Here is a 26,033-nt window from a genome sequence, read left to right as displayed (position 1 = left end):
CATGCCAAAGGAAATAAATGATTTTAATATTTAAAAATGTTGCGAAGTTGGACCATTTGGTCCATTTATCTAATTAACTCAAGTTATCAGCATCTATGTTTTAACCGAAATTGTATTTTATTTATGTTTAATTAAATTTTCAAATATTTTCTAGTTTTTCATGTTTTCATTTCTCTCACAAATAGTTATGAAACAAAATAATTACCTTAACAAGCAAACACCAACAACAAAATCCTTTCATTCAAGTATTTGGGTTCATTCATTTGTTTCAGTAAACAAAACCGAACAAACCCAATGGATAATAACAATTAACGATAATAATAATAATAATAATAATAATAATAATAATAATAATAATCCATCCACTTGTATATCAACGAATCTAAAAAACGTGTGAACGACAAGTGAAGTACTTGATCGAACAGTTGATGGACAAAATAGGCGTATGGCTGACCTGCCCATTGTCCAAGTACCTCCAAGACGATTCACCCTCTTCAAATCATGGGAGATCCCATCCAAGGCTGACTTCTTCAACCAACACTCTCACTCAATCAGAGCAGTTGTCGGCAACGGAGTCCACTTTGATCGACTCGCTTGGAGATCGTGTCGAGTCACAGTTCCGGGTTAGATAAGATCGATTTGGTGAAATGCAAGGAACGAGGGACTTGGCCGTCTTGTTGGTTTTGGCTACTCTTACAAAGCAGATGTTTGTGTTATTTTTGATGATTGCAAAACTTCTGTCTTTATAGATCAGAATCAGAGAGGAGCGTGTATACCCATTGACAGCTTTTCCTTTCCTTATCAAAGCCCACCAATTAAGCAATCATCCATTATCTTTTCTTTATTAGCAAATAGCCCTTTTGACTTACTTGGGAAAGAGCCTCCTAAGTAAGGAAATAAAAACAGAAATTAGAAATGAAATATTAATACATAATTAATAATATATACGAACCAAGCTTTTTCGAGCCCGGGCCTCAAATAAAGCTCAGCCTTCCAGCATTGTATGGGAAGCTCGTTTAGGCTTGGCAAGCCTAGTGTGTTTTTAAGTTTTACATTTTTACCTCTTTTGAACTTAGTATCATACTCCACAGCCGAGCTTTGGCTTTTTTAAAGTTTTTCTTAAAATATATAAAAATAATTAAAAATATATAAGCTAACTAGTAAATAATAAATGAGTCGAGCTCGAGATTGAAAAAACAACTCACGAGTTGAGCTCGAGTTGTAGAAAAAGAGCTCGAGCTTGAAAAAACGACTTACAAACCGAGTTCGACTTCTAGAAAAAAGAGCTCGAGCTCTCGTAAGTCAAAACGGGCCAAACACGAACTTGAAAAAACAACTCACGACCAGGCTAGAGTTTTAAAAAAGAGCTCCAAATGAGCCAAGCTCGAGCTCTCGTAAGTCAAAAGGGCCAAACACGAACTTGAAAAAACAGCTCGAGTTTTAGAAAACGACTCATGAACCGAGCTTGAGTTTTAGAAAAAGAGCTCAAAACTAGCCAAGCTCGAGCTCTCGTAAGTCAAAACGAGCCTAGTCGAGCTCGGCTCGTTTACACAATTCTGCCTGTTCAATTTCATGATTCTTAAATAGCTGATTGTTAAGTTTTACTTGCAGGTTAGTGGGAAAACAGTGGGTATTATAGGATTGGGAAGAAACGGGTCAGCCATTGCCAAGAGATTGGAGGGGTTTAATTCCAAAATCTGTTACTACTCCAGAACCGAAAAACCAAACTCGCCTTACAAATATTATCCAAATGTGATTGAATTAGCTTCCAATTGTGAAATCCTAGTGATTGCTTGCTCACTGACTAAACAGACTCATCATATAGTCAACCGTGAAGTCATTGACGCTTTGGGGCCGAACGGGTTTGTTATAAACATTGCGCGCGGGCCTCACGTGGACGAACGGGAGCTCGTGGCAGCTCTTGTTGAAGGTAGGCTGGGTGGTGCAGGGCTGGATGTGTTGGAACATGAACCCGAGGTGTCACCCAAGCCGGTCCAAGCTTTTTGGAGGCCTAAAGCAAACTAAAAGATTGGGGCCTTATCATGAAAAAGAAAACAAATGTATAGCTAGACTAGACGGGCAATGTAACGGGTCATAAAAATGTCAAGTATAATAGTTTCTTTTGATTAAGAAGATCAAGTAGTTATCAACTCAGCTCAACTCCCTACATAATGCAACAATCCCAACTTTTATCTTATAAAATAAGCTAGTATATGAAGATATTAGATTTGTTTTTTAAAAAGAAACCAGCAAAAGTTGTTGAAACGCACATGAAAGTAACTTCATTGGAGATATTAAAAAACATTTGATAAACAACACCACACATCGGGCACTTTCATCATGGGCAATAATGTACATATATCATTCTGATACTAAGAAAAAAATGAGCGTCTTAACTAATATAATGTTAGAGTGTAATTTTCTAAACACGAAAACAATTTTAGCTACAAATAGGATATGCATACACTTAAGTTAAATAAATTAAACTTTTGTTTTAGGATAAACAATACTTGAAGTAGTAAAAAGAATTTAATGAATTTGATGAAAATAAAAAAAAAATCTAACTGAAACACTAATTGAAAATACTGAATAATTATTTGAAACTTTGGGCTGGTGAATTATATCCTTCCGACCTTCCCTAAGGAGGAGAGAAAAGGAAAAAAAATCTAAGGGGAATGGGATTCGATCCTTAGCCTACAGAATTAGAAGTTCAGTCATTTACCAATACACTAGAACAACTGTTTGTTAAAACAATGATTTAGAACATATATATGATAAATAACTTTTAAAAATAAATGGGGCCTTAAAAAGATGGGGCCCAAAGCCCTAGCTTTGGTTTGCTATGCATACGGGCCGGCCACTGCCAGTGGAGCTCATTGATCTTGATAATGTGGTTCTGTCACTGCATGTTGGGGCTTGCACAGTCGAAACCCGCAAGGCGGTGGCTGACCTTGTTGTGGCAAATTTGGTGGCTTACTTTTCTAATGACCCGTTGTTAACGCCTATGGTTTAAAGGGTTGATTCATGATTTTAACAATTTGGATAACTCAATGTTGTAATGTATATTTACGTACTTTATTAGTCAACTAGGATAATAACCCGTGTTACACACGGGTGGAAAACATATCAACAAACAATATAAAATATAAACTACGTATTCAGTCAACACAAATATTTGACATAAGTTTTTTACCCTCGGATGTTACAAAAGATGTTAAACTATATCTATAACATAAAAAGAAAATACTTTATAAATAAACAATGCAATGAATAAGAAATAATATAACATAAATGAACCATTAGACCTGAAAAAAAATAAAAAACACATATTAGTAAAAGATTTTGTAATATTAATTGAAAACTAAGTTTACAAATACGTACCAACTTTAAACTGTATCACATTAAGTTTTCGAAAATCTCTTTGTAAACAGCTTTATTTAATTTTTTTAAATGTTCCCAATTGTTCTAAAGAACGTTTTTTCTTTTTTCTTTTAGAGTGTTTTTTATAAATAATTTTCAGAGATATCTATATTTTTATAGCATTTTTCATGACATTTCTTAATAAATAAATAAATAAAACTTCAAGAACATTCGGTTTGATCACCATTCGCCGGCTCTTCTTCTTTCCTCAAGAGTAAATTAAATCATTGACAAGGTGGTTATTAATTAGAATGAATAGACTTAATCATGGAGTTAATTGCATTAATTTGAATAAATAGATTTAATTGTAGAATTAATTGAATTAAATTGTAATGATTATTTTAATTTAGTGGATTAAAAATAATTGTGAATATGTGGAAATTATTGATATGGAAATGTGATTACATGGAATCCTATGTGGATAGGCTATAATAAGGACATGTGAAGATAATCATCTTACTTTAATATATTAATAAGATATGGATGATTACTCGTATCTAGAGAGTCATTTGTATAGATATATCTATGTTCAGTGGTATCTGCTGTTTCGTTTTCAGGATTTCAAGTGAAACCGTTATCAATAGCTTTTTACTGTTGTAAATCAAAACCAAGTCATTGAAAATGAAAACCGAATCAACTAAAACTGTTGCTAAGACTTAACTGTTTGGTTGTGGTTTGGTTTCACATAGCTTATTGGGTTTTTATAGAAAAAAAAAAGAATGTGATCAAAATTAATAAATGCTAATATTTCATAGGCCCGACACCCTGCTATACATAAAAAAATAAAGATAAACAATAATCCAAAGTAGTGATAAATATCTTATAAATATCTTTTAAATATATCTCTTCTAATATAAATATGAAGCATGTTTTTTTCAAACCACTATAATATTGATAACGACTAGAAAAATAATTAGTGCAGTAAGTATGTATTATACGCATCTCTATCATGTTATTTGTTCTGAAAATGACGTCTCTTATGCTACAAACTATCAAAGTTAATACATTCTAAAGATAATAAATAAATAAAGATAAGTTTTATGAAGAAGCTGAATCTATGTTTTCTATATGTAAAATAAAATACAAGTTTGACACAACATGACACTCGTTCGTATGGTGTTACCACGTGGCTTATATTTTAGGAAATGACGTGCGAAAAGATTTATGGTATTGTCGAACCTACGTTTGCAATTAATGTGGGTTTAACTGCATCACAAGAGCAGTTCATATGGTTTCAACAAAGAGTATTTTATACCTAAGAAAAATGATATATTCATTATTTATTTTATCTCTACAACGCATAAGAAGAGAGAAACTTTTGGATGCAAGCAGTAAAAAGTTAAAACTGGTGGCCTAATTGAGGATGAGTTATGTAAATTCTCAAAATTTACGGTGATTGTGCTAGCTTTCTATTATGCTCGTTGAAGTATATTATACTTCAAAGTGTATGATTAACTTAGTAAATTAAATAGAAACGTCAAATATCCTCATAATCAGTTATAACTATACAAACAAAGAATTTATCTTGATACAAATACTAAGGTATTAACATAAAAAGAATATAGAAGGTATTAACATAAAAAGAATACAGAGATTATTGATGCCTTTTCTTTTATAACCCACATATGTATTAAGTATTAATAAACAAGGGGCATGTTTAACACAGGATAACTTTTAATTAGAAAAACATAAGAATCAAGCAACGGCATGCACGAGTCTTTGTTGATTTAAATAGTAAGGGGATTTTCTGTTTGACGTCACGGGTTCAATCCCACTTAATGTGTCATATTCCCTGGTTAAGTCTAGACAAAGCATCACTAGGTGGATAGACCTCACGACACATTAAATATCCTCTAAGAGCTTTCTACAAGTTTAGCCAGTGTTTATCATTTAAAAAAATAAATAAAAAAAAAACAAAAAGTAATAGATAACCACGTGGCCGGTTTATGGATTACAGTTAAAATAATAAGTGAATTACCCATTTACCCATCAACCTTTTTATTTATGAATATTAGTTTTAAATAATCTCAACGCCTATTGGTAAATATCAGTCCCAACTTCAAAGTTGTCTGGTGGCGGTACAAATTAAAGGGGTATTTGTTTTAAACGGACCGCGACAAACAAAAGTTAACTCCGTTAGTGATTTTTTGGCGTGGCACGCGTAGTTGTCAAAAATTGATTACATAATCAGCTTGCTTGGCATTTGATGATGATGAGTAGGCACATCATTTTTATACCTTTGTCAACAATCAAAGATCAATATAAACCCTAATCATTCAGCCCTAAAATCGATGGGTCAAAACCTTTGTCAATTAAAATTGACAGGGGAGTTTTGATAAAGGAATGAAGATTATTAGAATGCATAAAAATGTTTACCCGATTAAAAATGAATTGAAGGATTTATAGCTCGTCGGAGTTCCGATGGTGACAGCGTATCAATAGAGGGCAAATCAATGGGGTCTATTTGAGTGGGGGAAAAGTGGATGGCGAGCGAAATTTGTTGTGTTTGAAAACGAGTGACAACGTATGCTTTCATAGGGTAAATTTCGTGATTCCGCTGGTTATTTAAGATTAATTTAGGAAACGATCTATAGCATGTAAAAGCGTAATAGAGGTTGCGTCCATCCCGTATTGGGGTTACGAATCAAAAGATTTAATCAACAGGTCGTTTCGGTCATTAATTTGGCGTTAAAAGCTCACCGGAGTAGATGCCGAAAGCATCGGCCGGAAAAACGTGGGTGAAATGATGAAGATGGAAGTTATGATTCAATGTTTCATTTCACACCCTTGAACCTTGAAAGAAAACCAAAACCACCCTCAATTTTTTCCACGTATTCGCCACATAAGCAATTTTTGATAACTAGGCGTGTCACGTCAGAAAATCACTAACGGAGTTAACTTTCGTTAGTCGCGGTCCGTTTAAAACAAATACCCCTTTAGTTTGTACCGCCACCAGACAACTTTAAAGTTGGGACTGATATTTACCGATAGGTCATTTTAAAACCAATATTCTTTTTATTTAAAATAAAATTGGTCAGGGGTTGTTCTAGTCATTATAAAATAGTCTTCCTTAAATTCTTAAAATAGGCAGTAATTGTCATCAGTTTCAACACTTGGATGACTATGAAATTAGTCATTTTATTAGGCTGAGGGGTGTGGGGGGCTCTAACGGGGGCGCGAGTGGGGGCTCCAGCCAATAATATTGTGACGTGTGGCAGAGAGAGAAACTGGATAAGATGGGTGATGGAGCCCCCGCTGGAGCCCCTGGCCCTGGTGTGGAGGGGCTCTAGCAGGGGCTCCAGGGGATTTTTTTTTTTTTTATAGATAATTCAAAAAACGTATTATTAAAAAAACGCATAAATTATTAAAAAAAACACACATTAAAAAAAAACATTAATATGTAAAAATAAAAAAAAATTAAAGTACTAAAAAAACATTATTCTTATTCTTCGGCTTGGTCTTCTTCGATCAACCTCTTTCGGATACGTTCCTTTTGCCTTTCCATCAGCATTTGATCGACCGGATTTAGGTTACTGAAGTCTCTTGTAAGGAAGTCTAAATCTCTCATTCGACTTTTTTCCTTTTTGTCATTAGAGACCACCTCCATGGTTTTGTTGAATTTATTGAGGGATTCAACAAGATCGACGATGTTTACGGCTCCCCCCTCAGCCGGTTTTTTCCCCTTGGCGTCCCGTCCCAATGGCCGCCTCCTCGGCGGTGAAGACGTTTCCTCCCCCGCAATGTTTAGGTCGAATCCAACGCGGCAATCCGACGCGGCAGAAGTGCTATACGCTCCAGACGAACTAGTTTTAGTCCGTTTCGGCCCTACTTCCGCATCATGGTCCGGCGCCACCAGCTCAACCCACTTGGAACACCTTTTCAACCTCTCCCACAACTTTACATCGTCCCACGTCTTCACCGTCCCATACCTCCGCAAACACTCCTGCTTCCACTCTTCGACAGTGAAATTGTAAACCGCCAAATCATCACTGCCACTTGGTCTCATACGACCGGCGTTCCTGTTGAAAAGATTAGTAAACAAGCCGAAAAATTTTCTGATTTCGGACCACCGACCCGAAATCATATCGGCGTTTCGCTCTGTACTCCCAACGAGCGTATAGAACGTCTCCCTAACCTTTGTCCAAAAAACCTTGCTTTTTTGGTAGTCGGCTGCAAAATGAATAATTAAATTAGATTTCCAGTTAACTTTTTTAATTAACTTTTTTTTAAAAATCATTATTAAAAACGTTAAAACAATTACCGCAACGCCGATCCTCAGAAATGACTATCCAAGCCCGACACAAGGCTTCCTTCTCATCCGATGACCACGGAGTGGTTTTCCGTTTCATCCTCGGAGTCGAAGCCGGTCCCGGCCCGTCCGTTGCAAGTTGTTTTTTTCGGTGGACGCGTCTTCTTGCTCCCGTAGCATCACCGTGTGATTCTTGTGTCTCCGGAACAACAAAGTTAGGAGACGGTTGTATGTTGGATTGTTGAAAGCCGGATGTTTCTTGCGACCCCGAAAAAAACATCGATTGGTCTGGTGACGACCATAAATCGTCGTAACTATAACCTGAATCTTCCAGACATGTTTTTAAAAAAAAGTTTGGAAGATGGGTTGATTTTGGGTTTTTTTTTGAAGTTGTGGTAATTGTTTTATGTGATTTTGGGTGTGGTAATTGTTTTAGGTGATATTGGGTTTATATATAGGAAGAATAATTTTTTTTTTATTAAATTAAAAAGCCCAACGGCTCATTTGTGTACACTCCAACGGCTATGTCACGCACCCCAATGCTCCTTTACGCCACCTTTCTCCCGCGACCCTCCTTGCGCCCGCCTTGTTTTTTCGCGCTCGCGCCCCTCTCGCGCCTCGGTGGTGTGGTGCTCGCGCCTGGGGGCGCAAGCGGAGGGGCTCTCGCGCCCCCGCTGAAGCCCCACACCCCTCAGCCTTATTCTGAAAAAAGACACCGAAATCACGTCAGCATCTATTAATCACTTTCCTCAATTTCTATCATCTTCTTCTTCCTTCCTCATCATCATATATATATACAAACACCGACTGCAAAAGGGTTCATTTTATATACCATTTTCCTTCCATTTATCTAAAAAAAAATGTTGGAAGGAAAGGCCCTTGTGGAGGACACAGACATGCCCATCAAGATGCAGATCCAAGCCATGGCTTATGCTTCTCAAGCTCTGGATCTGTTTGATGTTCTTGACTGCAAATCCATAGCTGCCCATATCAAAAAGGTTCATTTTTTACCATCAAGATTCCATCTTTTTTGCTGTATATCTATCTTTTTGTGTATATATGCATGTGGGTATTGTGAATCTTGAAGAAAGATTGAATCTTTTTAGGGTTTTGATCATTAGTTTTGTTTTATGATATGGAAATGGTGACAGGAGTTTGACAAGAAGTATGGAAATGGATGGCAGTGTGTTGTTGGATCAAATTTTGGATGTTTTTTTACTCACACCAAAGGAACCTTTATTTACTTCACACTGGAGACACTCAATTTCCTCATCTTCAAAGGGGCTTCTTCTCTTTCCTAACTACAAGATTTACTAATATGTTGAAAGCCCAAAAAATGTTTGGTAGAGTTTGTGTTCATATGTTGTGTTATCTTATCTAGTAGCAGAGAAATTAGTGGGTTTGGCATGGCAGAATGTAATCTTTTTAGTTGTCTTTTATGGCTTCTCCATATCTAATATATATTTCCATGTTTTATCCTATAGACTAATGCTAATGTTTGCTGTGTTTTGTTTTATGCAATTAGCTAAAATTTATCAAAATTAACTTAAGTTGATTAAATTTTAATGATAATGTACATTTTAGGATTAAGAAACATGATAATTACATAAAATGTCTTGGCTATGTTGATAAAAAGCTTAAAAGTTAAAACAACTTCAAGATCTTTTCATTTTAGTTTCTTGATTTGCCTTTGTATTATGTAATTGCTTAGCCAGTTAACCCCCAAACCAACGATTTCCCGTTAAAATGGGAGTAAATTGAAAATTGATAAGTGATCCTATGAAACCAGAAGATCCACACATCATTGTGTTGGATGTGGCTAGATGAATTCATTAGTAAAAGCATATGACTTTATGTTTATAGTGCATACATAAAAAGACTGGAGGACAATACAAACACCAAAACTTTCGGGTCATTTAGGTGCCTTCACATATCTACTTTTATATCAATTTTATTATTTAAACTCAATCTTTCTTTTTATATTGAAGTAACTTCTACAATGATAAATTACACATAAAACCCTTGTTGATCCATTTCCCACATTTCTAAGTTATATTTTGTTCAACTAGAATTTCTAATTGTCCCATTTTTTAAGAAAAAAAAAGGATCCAACTTTTTTATCTCCCAAAAAAAAGAAAAAAAACCACCAGAGAACCAGAGAAGGCTGGGCTATTTAATCAATAAGTGGGCCTTTGCATCGATATAAAGCATTCAACTTCCACATGGCCCGTTAGAGTTACATAGATATTGGGCCTAGAATGTTATAAAGTTATGATCATGGACTCATGGATCATGATCACATGATGTATGATCGTTTTGTTATTTGCTTAGGATTTGAAATTTGAAGATGTGAATTTGGTTATCTTTTTGTTACTAGTATAGGACGATATTGTGACAATATTAGGTTAACTATCTATTTGTTATAGTAATTTTGTTATAACTGTTTTTGGGAATATACCTAATTTGTTAAATTGATTTTAATTAAACTACTTTTGTTTTATTAATTTCATACCATCTTTATCAATCCTTGATTCCTTGTTATTTTAATTATTATCAAACCTAACATTATACCAACTTGTCTATAACAATTATTATAGTTAACATTAAGCACAAATTATTTGAATTTATTTATAAATTTGGTGGCATATTGGACCACCATTGAAAATCACCGATCACCATCTTCACCACCCTTGACAGTAGGCTGGCCACTCAAAACATGAAAATAAACACACAACTATTGAACTGTATAAAACATATTATCAAATGCGTACATAAATAAAACACATATAAGCAGACTCCAAAATCAAAACACGTATATCACATGCACAATTCAAAACCACAACCATAGACGGCCCCACGTTGACATAACTACACATGTGAAATATGTCAATAGAAAAATTATATTATCATTTTTTTCATATTAGCCTTTGCTATTGTATGGTATTTTTCTATCACTCAACACGGTAAAACCGTAAGTGTATATACTCCTATAAGGCTATAACATCATGCATAATATACATTGCTATGCACACAATACGTGTTAAAACTTCTTAACATGACTTCTTAAAAGTTACTTTTTATAAATTATTTAGTTTCTTTTTTCATTTATACATGTAAGTCTTCCTATTTATAAATGTAAATGTTATATATGATTAGTTACTATTTGCATGTTCTATAAGTGTTCATGTTCTTTTTTTTTAATACGAAATTCTCAAAAACAAAAGAGATCAATTCGATTTTATCTTTGAAATCCACGAGTGCAAGTTAATCACTTACAAATTATATGTAAATGTTCAACAATTAGGAGATACTTCATTTGAGTTCTTCGTTCTACGTTTAAATATATCGATTTTGAAGAACTTATTTACTTTTGTGAAAAACAAAAATCTAATAATTTAGCTAACGAGTTATACAACACTAACATCTTTCTAGATTCTTTAAAAACGTTTCATTTGACTTTCAAGAGGTCAATCTCAAGAATAAACAAAAATGTTCGCTAAACTTTGTTTACTAAAAACTAACCCAAACATTAAATCAGGTTACCGTTTAACCATCACATGTTGAAAACCGGCCGATCCAATCAGAACCATTTTAACCTATATCAAATTACCAACTGAACATATACGAGTCTGATTCCCATTCAGACCCAAAACGGTTATATTTTGACAGCATTGTTTTTAGAGCATTAATATGGAATGTATGATGATTGCCATATCCAAACTTTAAAAAGGTAATCCTCGATTATTAGAGCACTATTTGGTGGAGAAAGAAAGGGAAATATTTATTTTCTCAATCATCGTAACATTTTATTTAGATTTTCTTGTAGTTCTCTTATGATCTATCCACACATACACATTCCAAAATGTCATTTATATTTTAATGGGTCTAATTACCCAAATAGGTAAGGACACTAAATGATCATAAAAACATTATTCAACTTCTACCTTCTACATTAAATATTATAGATTATAGATTCAACCTACTCTATTCCTAACAACTTTGAAGCACGATATTCTTGTTAGTATTTTATAGAGTAATTTATATATGTAAGTTTATAAACCTGTATATTGTTATGTTCACCAATAAACAATCATAATTTTAAATATATCCGTTTAAATACTTGAACATATGTACATATTAACGCGTTCAAAACCGTCAATGAGCGTCAAGTATTGATCGTGTTTTGGGCACGATCATAATTGCGTCTTATGCCACATGGTTTATGTCTCATGTTTAAAGCAAAGCAATGAATTCAATCATCTATTTGAAACAAGAAGAAAGCCAAAGTACATATAGGTCCCCAAGAGAGAGACCATAAACAACAAAGCAATATGTACTAGACATACGGCAACCCAACCAGGAATAAGTCACGTAACAAGCTAAACCGCACTAAAGATAGTTGTAGGGTTACATGACCAACTCTCCCAACAAAAAAGCTTTGTTGTGTTTTTTTATGATCCAAGATTAATATTCTGCTATACTACATGAAACTATTTTGATGACGTATAAATCATTTCCATTTAGCTCTAACAAAAAAACTTATTATGATAAATTGATAATAAATATCTTGACTAAATTTTAACGCGCATGTTAAGTAATACTAATTGGTATAATAGTTGACAAATCCAATGCACGAGGCTCTCGTATGCGTGTGTCCAAGGGTGTCAAGTCAACTTGAACATCCTGTTATCATGTATTGTTTCAAATCTTACGTCCCCTTAACCAACTGAGCTACACGACGAAGACTTATGCTTGTTATCATGTATGTGTTCTCACTCCGTAATTTTACAATAATAAGTTGTTCTTACGACTCGAACCCAAAATCTTTAGGTCATTTGTTATATGTGATTGGTATAATAATTCATAATCATTGATGATTAAAATAAGGCATTAGGTTCATATTCTACTAAAATAAAATATCAATGGACGTTATGCTGCCGACACTATACATTGTTTTTTAGAAGCAAGACTCCTTGTAGGCTTGGAAGCAGCCTCGGATATAGGTTGGGTAATGATTTGTTTGGTGATGGTGAGTTCTGCCTCCTTTAAACCTACTCACAGCTCATTGTTTGGTCCTACCATGCACACAGCAAATACATTACACCCCCACTTCACCATTTTTCAGTCACAAAAACAAACCATTTGAAAGCTCCATAAAGGAAGATAAACACACACTAACTGTGTGTTTTGTGTGTTCAAGCTAAGTTCTTACTCTTCTTTCAATAATCTTTGCTCAGAAACTTGTATTTGTTTCAATTCATTTCTGGGTTCTTCAATACACTCAATTCCCATATGCCCTGCAAAATTTCATTGAGTAAAGCTTAAAGCTTTATCTGTTTAAACATTTTCTTGAAAATAACAATATTTTTCAAGAAATTGGTTTTTGTTTGAGTTAACATGGGGGTTCTTCTGTATTGTCACTTCCCATACACCCTGCAAAATTTCAATAAATTTCATTGAGTAAAGCCTAAAACTTTATCTGTTTAAATATTTTCTTGAAAAATAGTTAATTTTTTCAAGAAATTGGTTTCTGTTTCAGTTCATTTGTGGGTTCTTCAGTATTATCACTTCCCATATACCCTGCAAATATTTTCTAAATTTCATTGAGTAAAGCTTAAAACTTTATCTATTTATACATTTTCTTGAAAAATTGTTATTTTTTCAAGAAATTAGTTTTCGTTGGTTCTTCAATATTATCACTTCCCATATACCCTGCAATTTTTCTCTAAATTTCATTGAGTAAAGCTTAAAACTTTATCTATTTAAACACTTTCTTGAAAACCACCTGTTTTTATCAAGAAACACATATAAACAAACATGCTGCACACAAAATCCGAGTCTGGCTGTGAATAGCTTGTTCATTGGGGAGGGTTCGGACGCGTCTGGGGTCATAACCAAGATGCTGACAATCAACGGTACATTGCGGCTCGGTGTTCATAACCCTGCTACGTTCTTTGGCATCCATGTTAGCTCCACACCAGTGAACCTAATCTATTCTGAGATTGTGATTGCAACTGGTCAGGTTAGAACAACTAATATTCACATGTTGTATATCTATCATATTACACTCAACTATCAGTTAGTTAATTACGACTATGTATATATGTGGGAAGCATATGTATATGTAACGGGCCAAAACGGGCTACTTAAAATAAAAACCACTGGGGTTGGGTTGAATCGCAATATTATTTGATTATCAAGATAAATATTTGAATAAAAACAATTTAAGAAGTTGCCTGCATTTAAAATAAATTTTGGATTCGTCTAATTCGACCTATGTGATATGCATACTAATTTGGTTTTTGTCGTCTTGTCAGTTAAAGAAGTATTTTCAACCAAGAAAAAGTCGAAGGACCGCCATTGTGAGCTTGGAAGCAACAAAAGTACCTTTGTATGGCGCGGGTGCAAGTCTAGTGGTATCTGATAATGGAGTTTTTGAAATCCCGTTGAAGTTAGAGTTCGACATTCGGTCAAAAGGGGAAGTTGTTGGTAAATTGGTGACCACGAAGCACCAGAGGCAAATTTCTTGCAATATGACATTGCCTTCGAATATTGTAAGCCGATCAGGTTCAGAAAGAGCTCTTGCACCTACAAATGAATGATGATTTCAAAGAGTTGGTTGTAAAAATGGAGTGGTTTTTCTTTTTATTTTTCCTTTGAGAAATGTTAAAAATGTGTATGGATTTATGAAGTCAAGACATTCCAGTTTTGGTATGTTGAAAAATGTATAAATGTTGGTTGGTGTGGTAATAAAATGTGGTATGAGTTGAGTTTATGCTGTCTTGGGAGAGAGATTAATGGCAGTGTCACAATAGTAGTTATCACTTATCAGTTATGCGCTTTGCTAACATAGCGATCGATCATGCATTGATTCAGTTGTTACTTGGCCGTGTCGTCTAGATTCTAAACGAAACCAAAGTTGTAAAAATACAATCGGATTCAATGACCTTAGTAACTGAGCAAAAAGACATTCTATATAGTATCATCATTATTGGAATTTCCTAATTCAAGATGGATGGATGTTAGATAAAAAGGCATTTTACATGGTATTATCATTATTGGTTGTTGGTATATATGGAAGACGATGACTGGTGTTTAATTCTAAAGGAACCAAAGTGACAAAAATATTGGAAGACATCAAATCACTCGGTTTATATGGTAAAGAATAGATTTAAACAGAAACACAAATGACAAATCTATTCTTTGAAGAGATCGGCATAACTTCTCCTTTTTGTAATTTTGCTTCATGTTGTAATTGTTGTGTGTTTGCCTTGCTCCGGCTAGGTGTGTGTGTGTGTTTTTGTTGTTTTTTTTTTTAATAAAACTAGCCTTTTGAAAAAAGAAAAAAAGTTTATTAACTAAAAATATTGGAGGGGCAGTAATGCAGTATACTCACTTTTGGGTATATCTTACCTGAAATCATAAATTACGTGTGAGGTTGTCCGTTTGAATCTTGAACCGATCTGGGTTTTTGTCTCACCGTGTTACGTCAGAGAGTTTTGCCCTTATAGTGACGCAACGACTATCAAGCGACAGCCAACGATATGGTATCCGGGGAAACGCCCAAGCCAAACTCTGAAGCCTCAGTGGACCCAGATAAAACAACATAATCTAGCTATAGTGGGCCAATAAACTCTTCGGTTTGAAAAGTACGGTGACTTAAACACAAAAAAATAAAGTCTAAGTCCTAATAGTATATATATAAATTTACACATTCTATAAACAAACCCACCGTCCAGTCCGGCCCGGCCCGACCCAACCCAACCCATTAGTCAACTTCTAAAATAAATTACTTACTTTCCAGAAACACACACACGCGGTCACTGCACGTCTCACGGGATCTTGATTTTGATTGATTCTTGTTGAACCCAAACACCCCCTAAACCTTATAAATCAAAATTCTTAATTTTTCTTCATCAATCCAGTTACAATTACACATTCCCCACAAAACCCACTTCACAGATCAAATCTTTACAATGCTTCCTCCAAAACCCACCTCCAAATTCATCCTTCTGACCATAATCCTCCTTATTTCGCTATCTTTATTCATCAATTCAACCATTTCTCAAGATTCCGACGAAATTGAAGATCTAATCGCACTAGACGAAGAAGAAGAATCAGACACCCAATCAACCCCAAAACCCTCATCTGATACAGATGTCTTAACCAAAGCTCAAAGAATCGTTCTTGAGCTCAATAACGACAATACCCAGAAAGCAATTGATGGAAATGAGTATGTTTTTGTTCTGGGTTATGCGCCCTGGGACGTTAGGAGTGCTGAATTGATGCCCAGGTTTGCAGAGGCTGCTGGCTCTTTGAGGGAGTTAAAAACTCAGGTTTTGATGGCCAAAGTTGATGCTGAGAGGTACCCGAAACCGGCTTCGAGTCTCGGGGTTAAAGGCTATCCGACTTTGCTGCTGTTTGTTAATGGGACTGCTCAACCGTATACCGGTGGATTTTCGTCGTAAGATTTGGTTTTAATCTTGTTTTTCTTATGATTTTAGTATTGGGGGTGTTTCGGATTTGGGATTTGGGGTGTGCATGGTTCGGTTTGGGTAGGTTTTTCTGAATTTTTTAAAACTATTTGGTTTCGGTTTTGCATTTGAGCTTGAAAATTTAGGGCCGAGTGTTTTTAATCCTGTTTTTTGTTATGATTTTGTCTTGGGGGTGTTTGGCATTGGTTATAAGACATTTTTTGAGTGTTTGGGTGATGGAAAGTTTTAATCTTGGTGGATTGAAGATTAAAGTTTTCGTCTTTAAGTGAAATTAAGCTGTTTTGAGACATTGTGATGCAATAGTTAATTTTTAACACACATATCAAAACACCCCAATAGGCCAATGCAAGTTTTGATAATTTTGTTGGTGTGAATTAGGGAAGAAATTGTGATTTGGGTGAGGAAGAAGACGGGTGCGCCCATTATCAGAATCGAATCTATCGATGAAGCGAATGACTTTCTTAAAAAACATTCTACGTTTGCAGTTGGTGTATTTGATAAGTTTGAGGTATATGTTTTTTGTGCTCCTTGTTTTTTAATTATAACAATTAAGTTGCGAACACAAGTAATCACTCATGTCTAAATTTTTCAGGTCCCGGATTATGATGAATTCGTAAAAGCAGCAGCTGCTGATAATGAGATTCAGTTTGTCGAGACATGCTCTTCCCAGATTGCCAATATTCTGTTTGAAGATGTTAAGTCAACTGGCCCTTTTTTTGGAATTGTCAAAAGTGAACCCGAAAGATATACCTTGTATGGTAAGCTGAAGATTTGGTAGTGTAAACTTTATTTGTTTGATATATGTGAATTGTAGAGGTGACAAGATAGCCGGGTTGGGCAGGTCAAACGGGTTAGGACTTAAATGCGGCATTTTCTAGTGCAGATCAAGATGGGATGGGCAAATTGCAGGGCTGTAAACAAACCGATCCTGAGCTCAACCAGCTCGAGCTCGGCTCGTTTAACTTACAAGAGTTCGAGCTCAGCTCGTTTACCTTATGAGATATCGAACAGTCGAACTTGAGCTGGGCTCATTTCGAACTCTATTTCTAAAGCTCGAGCCCGGCTCGTGCATTATTTATTTATATACATGTATAATTGTTTTTTATATATACTTAATTATAATTCTTATGTATTACATGATATATATTATTTAGTTATTTATGTTGTAATTTTATATTAAATAATAATAATATAAATAATAGTCTTGTTTAGGCTCGCAAGGCAGCTCAGGGTCGTTTATTAAACAATCTTATTTTTAGGCTAGAGCTCATTTAAGCTCGGCTCGGTTCGAGTTTTTAGCGGGCCGATCTTTAATAGCTCACAAGCAGCTTGGCTCGTTGCGGATTGGGTCAATTTTTTTTATATTTTATAAATAATTAATGACAATTTCAACGGTTTTTTAACTCTCTTATCTGTTTTAAGAATGCTATATTCTCTTGGCTTTTTGCAGAAGGTGCTTTTGAGAAGGACAAGATTCTGCAATTTTTGAACGATAACAAGTTTCCATTGGTCACATTTCTAACTGAAGTCAATTCTGTTAAAGTTTACGCTAGCGATAAACTTCAGGTTTTCATTGCGTTAATTTGCACTTATAAATTCATTTTGTGCTCCTTTTTTCATTGTTGAATCTTAGTTTTATGATACTTTGTGTATGTGTTCTAGGTTTATGTCTTTGCAGAAGCCGATGAGTTCCAGAAACTTCTAGAACCATTTCAAAATGCTGCCAGAAAATTTAAATCAAAGGTGGCTAATTTAGAATTTTTTTTATCTAGACCAATATTAAACTTTATAGTATTATCAAATTTTTTAATTATACTTTGTGAATGCAGATAATGTTTGTATTTGTTGACATCAAAGACGACAATCTTGCAAAACCGTTCCTAACTTTATTTGGGCTTGAAGATTCAGAAGACACTCTTGTTAGTTTCATAAATCAGCATCTCCAAAACTAATTGAACATTTTTTCCCTCTTATTTAGTTAAAGATTTATAACAGTGTTTATGATTTTTGATTTGTTTTGATAGGTAACTGCTTTTGATTACCAAACTGGTGCCAAGTATTTATTAGAGTCGGATCCAACAACCGCAAATATAGAAGTATTGATTCAGTCACTATTATCTTTCAATGCTACTTTTATGCATATGAATCTGACTGTGTTTGATTTTTTAATTTCTTTCTCTAGGAGTTTGGTTCGGGGCTCCTAAAGGGTGTTTTACCTCTGTTTTACAAGTCCCAAGCAATACCAGATAATGTGAGATTCTTATATCTTCTTGTTTCAATGTTACGTATATATATGTGTGTGTGTCTATGTATGTATAATTATCACGGCTGGCTTGAGGGTGGCGCCGGTTGGACTGTCGGTCGGGGCACTTAATTTTTAGGGGCCAAAATTTTTTGTATCTATAATTTTTATATATACATTTAAAAATATAAAACTTATAAAATATGAATTGCTCTTTACCATCTTACAATTATTGGGCCCGAAATTATTTTTTATCTATAATCCATTTGATTAAGTTTAAATTATTGGGTCCAAACTAAAACTAAAAACTAAAAAAAAATAAATGAAAACCCGATGCAAAATAAAAGAAATAGCGGTCGATTGTAATACACGGGTTTCTTTGCGAATTTCACCCATTCGCAAAGAAGGAAGGAACCAAAGAGAAATTTTATCCCGTGTGTGGCGCGGGCTCTAAAACTAGTTATTTAATATTTCCTTTACTCAACCCGTGTAATACACGGGTTTCTAACCTTGTGTGTGAATTTCACAAGGTTAGAAAAAAAATGTATTACATCTATGCTTGTACCTATACAATGCGTACATAAATTGATTTTATTTATATCACCAAATGATTTTTTTAAATGAACTTAATAAAAAAAATGTCCGTGCAAAACGTACCCGAGAATGCTTCTTTATATTGAAAAATTCATTCTCAGTGCCATATATGTATAATTGAAAGACTTTTGGTTATAAACCAATTTCGGAAATAAAACTTCTCATACGATAGTAGTTCTAACCACTCAGCCTAAATACAAAAGGAGCGTTACCTTTATTGATATATTTATCAATTTACCACCCTTCAAAGGAAAGTAGAACATTAAATTGTAACAATGGATGTTCTTCAAGAGCTATGTTTTTCTGAGCTACACCATGAAAAATATTTTGATAAGTTTTTGTCATAATGACAACATAAAAAATAACATGTTAACCCATTCAATTTTGTGAATATTTTGTTTCATTAAAGCATAATTTTGCATGACATGCTTCCCATACAACGTTCTGATCACCATTGAAGGAAAAAATAATGTTGACATAAATATTTCAAATTTGATAAAAGTTAGAAGCATTGATAGGCATGGGGGTGGCACGTCGAAAGTGTTTGCAATCTTTTCTTATATTTTAATAGTAGAGGGAAAAATAGTGAGTTTGCCAAATCCCGAACCTTTTGATTATTTCAAAAAATGCCCTTAAAAAATAAATTTGAAACCCGAATTTAAAATTCTAACTTTCATACTTTTGACTTTTTTAACTCAACACTTTGAACCCATAACAAATTTGACGATAAATCTATTTTGCATTCTCAAACTTTTAAAAATACTAAAAATTTTCATTTTTGACCCGTAACAAATTTTGACCTAAATGCAGTTAACTTGTACCAAACAATCTATTTACCAACTTTTGACCCATAAAATCAAATTTAAGTTCCACAAAAAAACCGAAATAATTTTCATTTGAGAAACATGATTTGTTGTTGATTTTTGAAATTCACCGAGTATTTTGAAATATTTAGTAAAATAATATGTTAATATTTATATTGACAAAAATATATAGATATTATATAAATATAGTGTAAAAGGAAAGTGAATCATTATTGATTTATTACATATATTAGGGTATATTAGTTTTGGAGGGAAAAATTGTGAGAATTAACAAAAACATTACAAGTGTCCACATTTATTTTACTTTATTAGAATAGGTAGATGAAGATTAAGGAGTTATAAAATGATATTTTGAGATAAGATATGATTGGATTACGTACAAGTTATGAACTATAATTAATAGTTTAGTATATTTGGTGTCAAATATCTCACATAATTTACTATATTTATTATAATATATTTGATATATTATGCGTTATTACTACAAATACAAAGTGGTGAAATAAGAGAGGCGAGAAATTTTTTTTGGGTTCATAGAGTTGTGACACATCACACATGGCTCAACCAGTTACTTTTATGTGTGTGTGTGTATTTGACCTGTTAAAAATTATTAGATTTTACATAAACGAGTTAAAGCTGTTATTACTTCTCATGTTACTAATAATCATTATCTTGAATTGTCTAATAACAGAAAGGGGCAGACATTTTAACTGTTGTCGGAAAGACGTTTGATGACTTGGCCCTAAGCAGCTCCAAGAACATAGTTTTAGAGGTTTGCATGCTATTTTAATAGTTTAAATATACCATTATGCGTTTATACAAATATTAATTTATAAGTTTTGATGTCGATCATATTCAAGGTGTACACACCATGGTGTTTGAACTGTGAAACTACAAGCAAGCAAGTGGAGAAGTTGGCAAAACACTTTAAAGGGTTGGAAAATCTGGTTTTTGCAAGAATGGATGCTTCTGTAAACGAGCACCCGAAATTGGAGGTTAGTGTTATATAAAAGTAGTAGAATTGAGGTGTCAATTTTGACTCATTTACGTATGAATGGGTGAAATTCCCAATGTTTTGTCGTTAACGGCTCGGATGGGTAAAATTAAGTTAGCAGTTAAAAATGAAACGGGTCCAATTGGGCTGTATTTTATCTTTAATCAGATGGTTCAAATAAAGAAAAAGCTAGTCGAATTTAGGTGGCAATTTTGACCCGTTTACATATGAATGGGTCAAGTACTCAAGTTGCCTAATGTTTTGTCTTTAATGTATCAAATGGGTAAATTTAAAAATTAAAATAATTAGTTAAAAAGGAAACCGGTCAATGGGTTGACCGGTAAGAAGGCACCCGAATAAAAAAAGCTAGTAGATTTGAGGTGACAATTTCGACCCGTTTACATATGAATGGGTTAAATTGCCCGATGTTTTGTCATTAACAGGTCAACCGCGTCAATTTAAAACAATTAGTTTAAAGGAAACGGGTCAAAGGGTTGAACGGCTCAGAAGTCACCCAAATAATATTTTTAACCCAATAAGTTTTGGATAAAAGATGTTTTCGAGTCAACCTAAACCGACCCGTATCCATGTTTACCCAACCCGCCCGACCCACCTATAATGGGCACCAAACATGTATTTGACTTGGCATATGCTATTTGTTCTACAGGTTGAAGACTACCCGACACTTTTGTTCTACCCAGTCAACAACAAGTCAAACCCGGTGAGTAACTTATTTCACGCCATTATTTCTGGTCAAGATTTGATTTTTAGGGCTAATCTTGTGTCATGCTGCTACTTTTTGCAGATTAAACTGCCTACAAAGTCAAGCCCAAAAGATTTGGCAATACTGATCAACAAATATTTAAAAGAACAGGCACACGACGAGCAACATGTAACAAAAGATGAGCTTTAGAGCGATTAGGAAGATGCTATGTTATAGAGTGCTTGAGGGTTAAAAAGGTAATTTACCAAAAACCCGATACCGGAGGGATGATTACAGATGGGTTAAGACGAATATGGACTGTCGACTCATCCTCGTGTATAACTATAATTTGTTTTGAGCATGAATTCCACAATTTAATATGGCTAGCTATTGTGTGTGTGTGTTTTATGTGCAAGTAAAGAAATCAAGTTTCTTGTCATTGTCTTTTATTATTATTATTATTATCAGTGTATTAAATTTCAAACCAATTAGATGTTTAGGTGAGTTAACTTATAAGGTGTTTTTTTTCTCTTTTTATTCCTTGAGTTTAATTTTTTAAACTTACTCTATAGAAGTAGAAAGACGGTTCAAAGACTTTATAAATGGTCAAGTCCAACATCTTTAATCCAAAAACTTTGCGCTAAAAGACTAAACCGATTCATCTTACAATACTAATAAACAAAAATCATCTAATGTCACATGTCCTTCTCTAACTCCTTTGAATCCTATGTGTCAACTTTCTAATCTCTTAAATTGCCATGTGGCATTTAACTCCAAATTAAAAAATTAAATCTTTGGGTTCTCCAAATTTAATTAAGATTAGCATTAACATCTACATATAAACTCTCATTTCAAAAACTAATATGATATTTAAAACGTTAATTAGGTGGAGATTGATCAGACGCTGAACAATAGTAAATTTGGCATTATTAAACAATCATGTTTAGTTCGTTTACCTCTTAATATGAATTGAAATTTATTTGTTAAAAGATTCTCATGAGAATTTTTAGCACGTTAATAATTCAATCTGCAGATGAATTAAAAATTAATAAGTTAAACAACGAATTACAAATTTATGTATGACAAGAATCTCTGCATATTGTAAGTATATTTTACTAATTGCCTTTATGGTGAAAATTTTGCATAGCAAAAATAATTTAACTTGTAATGTACATTTTGCATAACATAAAGAACTAATCTTTTTTACGTATGCACTCTACTAAAAACGAGTCACTCACATGATAGCCTTACTTATATATGTTAAGCATTGGTTTAGTAATGCAAAATCCAAAGCTACTTTAGGAGAATGCTAACATCAATATTTCTACAAATTGATAATATGGAAAGCGGCATTTTTTTGTCGTAGTTTTTTATTTATTAGTATTGTAAGCATTGGTTTAGTACTACAATCCCAAGCTACTTTATGAAGTTGAGCAAATTCAATTCGCCCTGCGCGCATAATTAAAAGTAGAGTGAAAATTCGTTTATGCATATACTCGTTACAGTAAACGATACCGGCATTAGAAGATGAATTTATGATTTGTGAATTTACGATTGGAGTTATACATAGCTTACATAAGAAGCTAGATGAACGTAGGATGTGTATATACGATTGAAGTTGAGAATATCGGCCATCAAGTAGTTCTGATGAAGATGGCGATGGTGCGATGGCTGTACAAGAGGATGAAGGCGGTGGTGTGAGGTATGATGACGGTGGGTCCGCGGTGTATAAGAAAGCCGATGGTATATAAACAAACAAATTAGGGTGCAGACTATGAACCATATATGCACAACAAAGTTGGCTTTTGACTTGATCATTTAAAGCATTCTTGAAATGATTCTACTAGACCAACATTTTTATATTTATTTGTTAAAAGACAGCACAGAAAACAAACAGCTAATAAGTAATAAGTATGTGGCCCGAACTGTGGTCATGTGCGAACAATAAACCAAGAATCGAGCCCTAAACTCTAGCTACAACTTAATACCCATGCACATCCGTTCCTCAACAATCTAGCCTGCATGATAAAGTTTTACAAATTAGCCGTGGCACATTTGTATGATAGTACATAACTAACAGACGAGCTTACCTGTATACAGGTGTCATCACAGTAAACGTCTGCTACACACCGCCTGTGGACATCTATATAGAAGACTGAAATTGTCAAGCACTTGCCACCGATCATCTTTCTGAGTTCGTCCCTAGCCTCAGGCCCATAACGCATTTCAATTTCGGGCGGAGCTATTCCCCTGTTTCCATTGAAAGGGCTTACAGTAGGTTACTGTTACTAAAATGAAATGCATAGAACATTTGTAATCACATATAGAACATCTCACATATTGATGTTGCTTTTGGAAAGATCTTTAAATGTTTTGCAGTAGAACATCTTTGTTTACATTTTAAATTGTCTTTGTTTAAATACTTGTTTACACTCTAACATAGTATCTCATCTCCACTTGAATCTGAAGATTTAATCTTTGAGAATATATTTCGTAAGCTTTCCTATTTAAATATTTTTTCCTAGTTAATTTAATTAAAATGTGTTTTATACCTTAGCCTGATCTGGTACTTTTTAGTCAGAATTTCAGCATTCCAGGTACTTTTCACTATCCTGTGACAAGTAGAAGTATGATTAGAAAACGGTTTTCACGAACTTTTAACACTAAATCAAGACATGAACGAAATAAATACTCATAGTCTCGTGAAGCATTAATTTGATTCAGCAGTTCACTTGCCCAACGGCCGTCTCCCCTGCTCAGTGCTTCGCGACGCTCACATATCATAAATTGCATATCAGAGGGTAAAAGACGGAGGTTCTTAACCGCAACGGAGACAGTGAAATTACCAGCATCTTTTACTCTGTTCTTAATCACCTGATTGGCAAAACTAATAAGAAATCGGGTTTTAAAAAAAGCATGAGTGTTGTAAAATTATCTTCTTACAGGAAGTGTATTCAACCGGAACGGGAAGAACGTAGCATTCTCAACGCGCGCGCGCAGCCTGTTTTTTACTAGTGGGTAATACTGAGGAAGCCCGTAAAAGCGCAAGCAGCCCTTAAAACAAAGAAATTTATTTTAAATTAGTATAATTAAACCAGTAATCCTATAGTGTATACATACAACATGTTTGGATTAGAGAAGAAACCTCAAGATGAGTAACGTCGATGACATTCGGGTGGACTTCGTGTAGGGCGTCATACACAAGTACAGTAGCATCTTCAGGGGTATTTGGTGGAGCTTTTTTCCATGCGTTCATCAGCTCCTTGTACCTTCAATTCAGTTTTAGTTTTCTAGAGTAAGATATTTTTGACATGTTTTCATTAAAGGTAGTTTTTTTCTCAAGCTACATAGGATCTGAGGGTGCAAACAAGCCGACCCCGAGCTCGACTAGCTTATTTAACGTACACATAGCTCGAGCTTGGCTCATTTCGAGCTCCATTTTCAAAACTAGAGCTCGGCTCGTGAGTAGATTTTCAAGCTCGAGCTCGGCTAGTTTAATGTTTAACAAATTATTACTTTTTATAAAACTATAACTATAATTTGTTTGTATATATTAATTAATAATTATTAAATATATATTTTAAAAAATTATATAAATAACAGGCTCGACTAAGCTAGGCTCTTTTGCACCCCTGACTCTTCAATTAAAGTATAATTTTAAATGATAAGTAAAAGTCAATAATATGGCTTAGAAAATTATTTTGAGTCAGACATGACTTGGCATTTTCTAAGGCTTTAATTGTTTTATTATTATATTATTACCCGTATCCTTAAACCCTAAACCCTAAGTGATTGAAAATTAATTAATTAATTAATTTACCATGGGGCTATAGATTCTTCCGGGGCAGATATAAGCCAGCACAGGCCTTCAGGAACCTGTATGTAGTAAATCAATCAATCAATCAAACAATACAAATTGAATTGAACTGAATTGAATTAGCTAGGGTTGATGGAAATTGAGTGTGAGAGTGAAGGCCTACTACCTTGGAGTCCGATTCAAACCTACGGATATCCTTATCAAGGGCGCCGAACCAACCGTCGTGTTCATCGCCAGCGCCGCCGCTGATGGTTGGTGGTTCCGGACAACGTGGGTTTGCCATTATTTTGAGTTTTGAGTTGAGTTAGGGTTTACCGCAAGTGACGACGACAAGGGTAATATGTAAAAAATTATAACCGACTATTTACCTCTATAACATCAACAGTAAAATTGTTAATTGGGCCTATATGGTTCTTAGACCATCCAGCCGAAAATAGAATTTTTATACGAACAATTACGGGTGTTCTTCGGGTTAATTTTTTGGGTTTCGGGTTTTTCGGGTCGGGTTCTTCGGGTTTCAAAATTTTAAATCCAGACCCGAAACCCAACGCAAATCTCTTACGGTTTCTTCGGGTTTGGGTTATTCAGGTTTGAGTTTTTTCAAGTTGGGTTAATTGGGTTTCGAGTATCCAAGGAAAAAAACTACATTTCTAAATTTAAATGTTGCATGTTCTTCTTTACTCGTAATGTAAATA

At 34.3% G+C, this 26,033-nt stretch overlaps 4 protein-coding genes, 1 long non-coding RNA gene and 1 pseudogene across 5 annotated transcripts; 4 read left to right on the top strand and 2 right to left on the bottom strand.

Moving 5' to 3' along the window:
• Positions 1-428: 428 nt before the first annotated feature.
• On the top strand, positions 429-3,035 carry LOC143582797 (glyoxylate/hydroxypyruvate/pyruvate reductase 2KGR-like; annotated as a pseudogene).
• A 5,432-nt stretch (positions 3,036-8,467) lies between these two features.
• On the top strand, positions 8,468-8,970 carry LOC143582785 (dynein light chain 1, cytoplasmic-like). Its single transcript, XM_077065273.1, has 2 exons — positions 8,468-8,667; positions 8,821-8,970. Exons 1-2 carry the CDS (start codon positions 8,530-8,532, stop codon positions 8,968-8,970), a joined length of 288 nt encoding a protein of 95 aa, XP_076921388.1. The 5' UTR covers positions 8,468-8,529.
• Positions 8,971-13,510: 4,540 nt separating this feature from the next.
• Positions 13,511-14,286, top strand: LOC143582784 (uncharacterized). Its single transcript, XM_077065272.1, has 2 exons — positions 13,511-13,691; positions 13,987-14,286. Exons 1-2 carry the CDS (start codon positions 13,569-13,571, stop codon positions 14,269-14,271), a joined length of 408 nt encoding a protein of 135 aa, XP_076921387.1. The 5' UTR covers positions 13,511-13,568; the 3' UTR covers positions 14,272-14,286.
• Positions 14,287-15,645: 1,359 nt separating this feature from the next.
• LOC143582791 (protein disulfide isomerase-like 1-6) lies at positions 15,646-21,890 on the top strand. The gene is made up of 12 exons (XM_077065279.1): positions 15,646-16,133; positions 16,543-16,672; positions 16,757-16,922; positions 17,615-17,730; positions 17,827-17,907; positions 17,994-18,083; positions 18,189-18,260; positions 18,347-18,415; positions 20,516-20,596; positions 20,685-20,819; positions 21,486-21,539; positions 21,624-21,890. Exons 1-12 carry the CDS (start codon positions 15,646-15,648, stop codon positions 21,729-21,731), a joined length of 1,590 nt encoding a protein of 529 aa, XP_076921394.1. The 3' UTR covers positions 21,732-21,890.
• A 1,571-nt stretch (positions 21,891-23,461) lies between these two features.
• Positions 23,462-24,127, bottom strand: LOC143582790 (uncharacterized). The gene is made up of 3 exons (XR_013144044.1): positions 24,074-24,127; positions 23,612-23,771; positions 23,462-23,539 (listed from the first exon to the last, which is right to left on the bottom strand). It is a non-coding gene; the product is annotated as an uncharacterized LOC143582790 (long non-coding RNA).
• Position 24,128: 1 nt separating this feature from the next.
• LOC143582788 (staphylococcal-like nuclease CAN1) lies at positions 24,129-25,621 on the bottom strand. The gene is made up of 5 exons (XM_077065278.1): positions 25,505-25,621; positions 25,342-25,397; positions 24,667-24,790; positions 24,465-24,575; positions 24,129-24,395 (listed from the first exon to the last, which is right to left on the bottom strand). Exons 1-5 carry the CDS (start codon positions 25,619-25,621, stop codon positions 24,129-24,131), a joined length of 675 nt encoding a protein of 224 aa, XP_076921393.1.
• Between the last annotated feature and the right edge of the window lie 412 nt (positions 25,622-26,033).

The sequence above is a fragment of the Bidens hawaiensis genome, unplaced genomic scaffold (assembly GCF_021521415.1).
Source record: "Bidens hawaiensis isolate Kalapana, Puna unplaced genomic scaffold, B.hawaiensis_p1.1 tig00031978_1, whole genome shotgun sequence".
NCBI lineage: Eukaryota > Viridiplantae > Streptophyta > Magnoliopsida > Asterales > Asteraceae > Bidens > Bidens hawaiensis.
The sequence above is the reverse complement of the archived record's forward strand: the minus strand, read 5'-3'. Positions and strand labels throughout refer to the sequence as shown.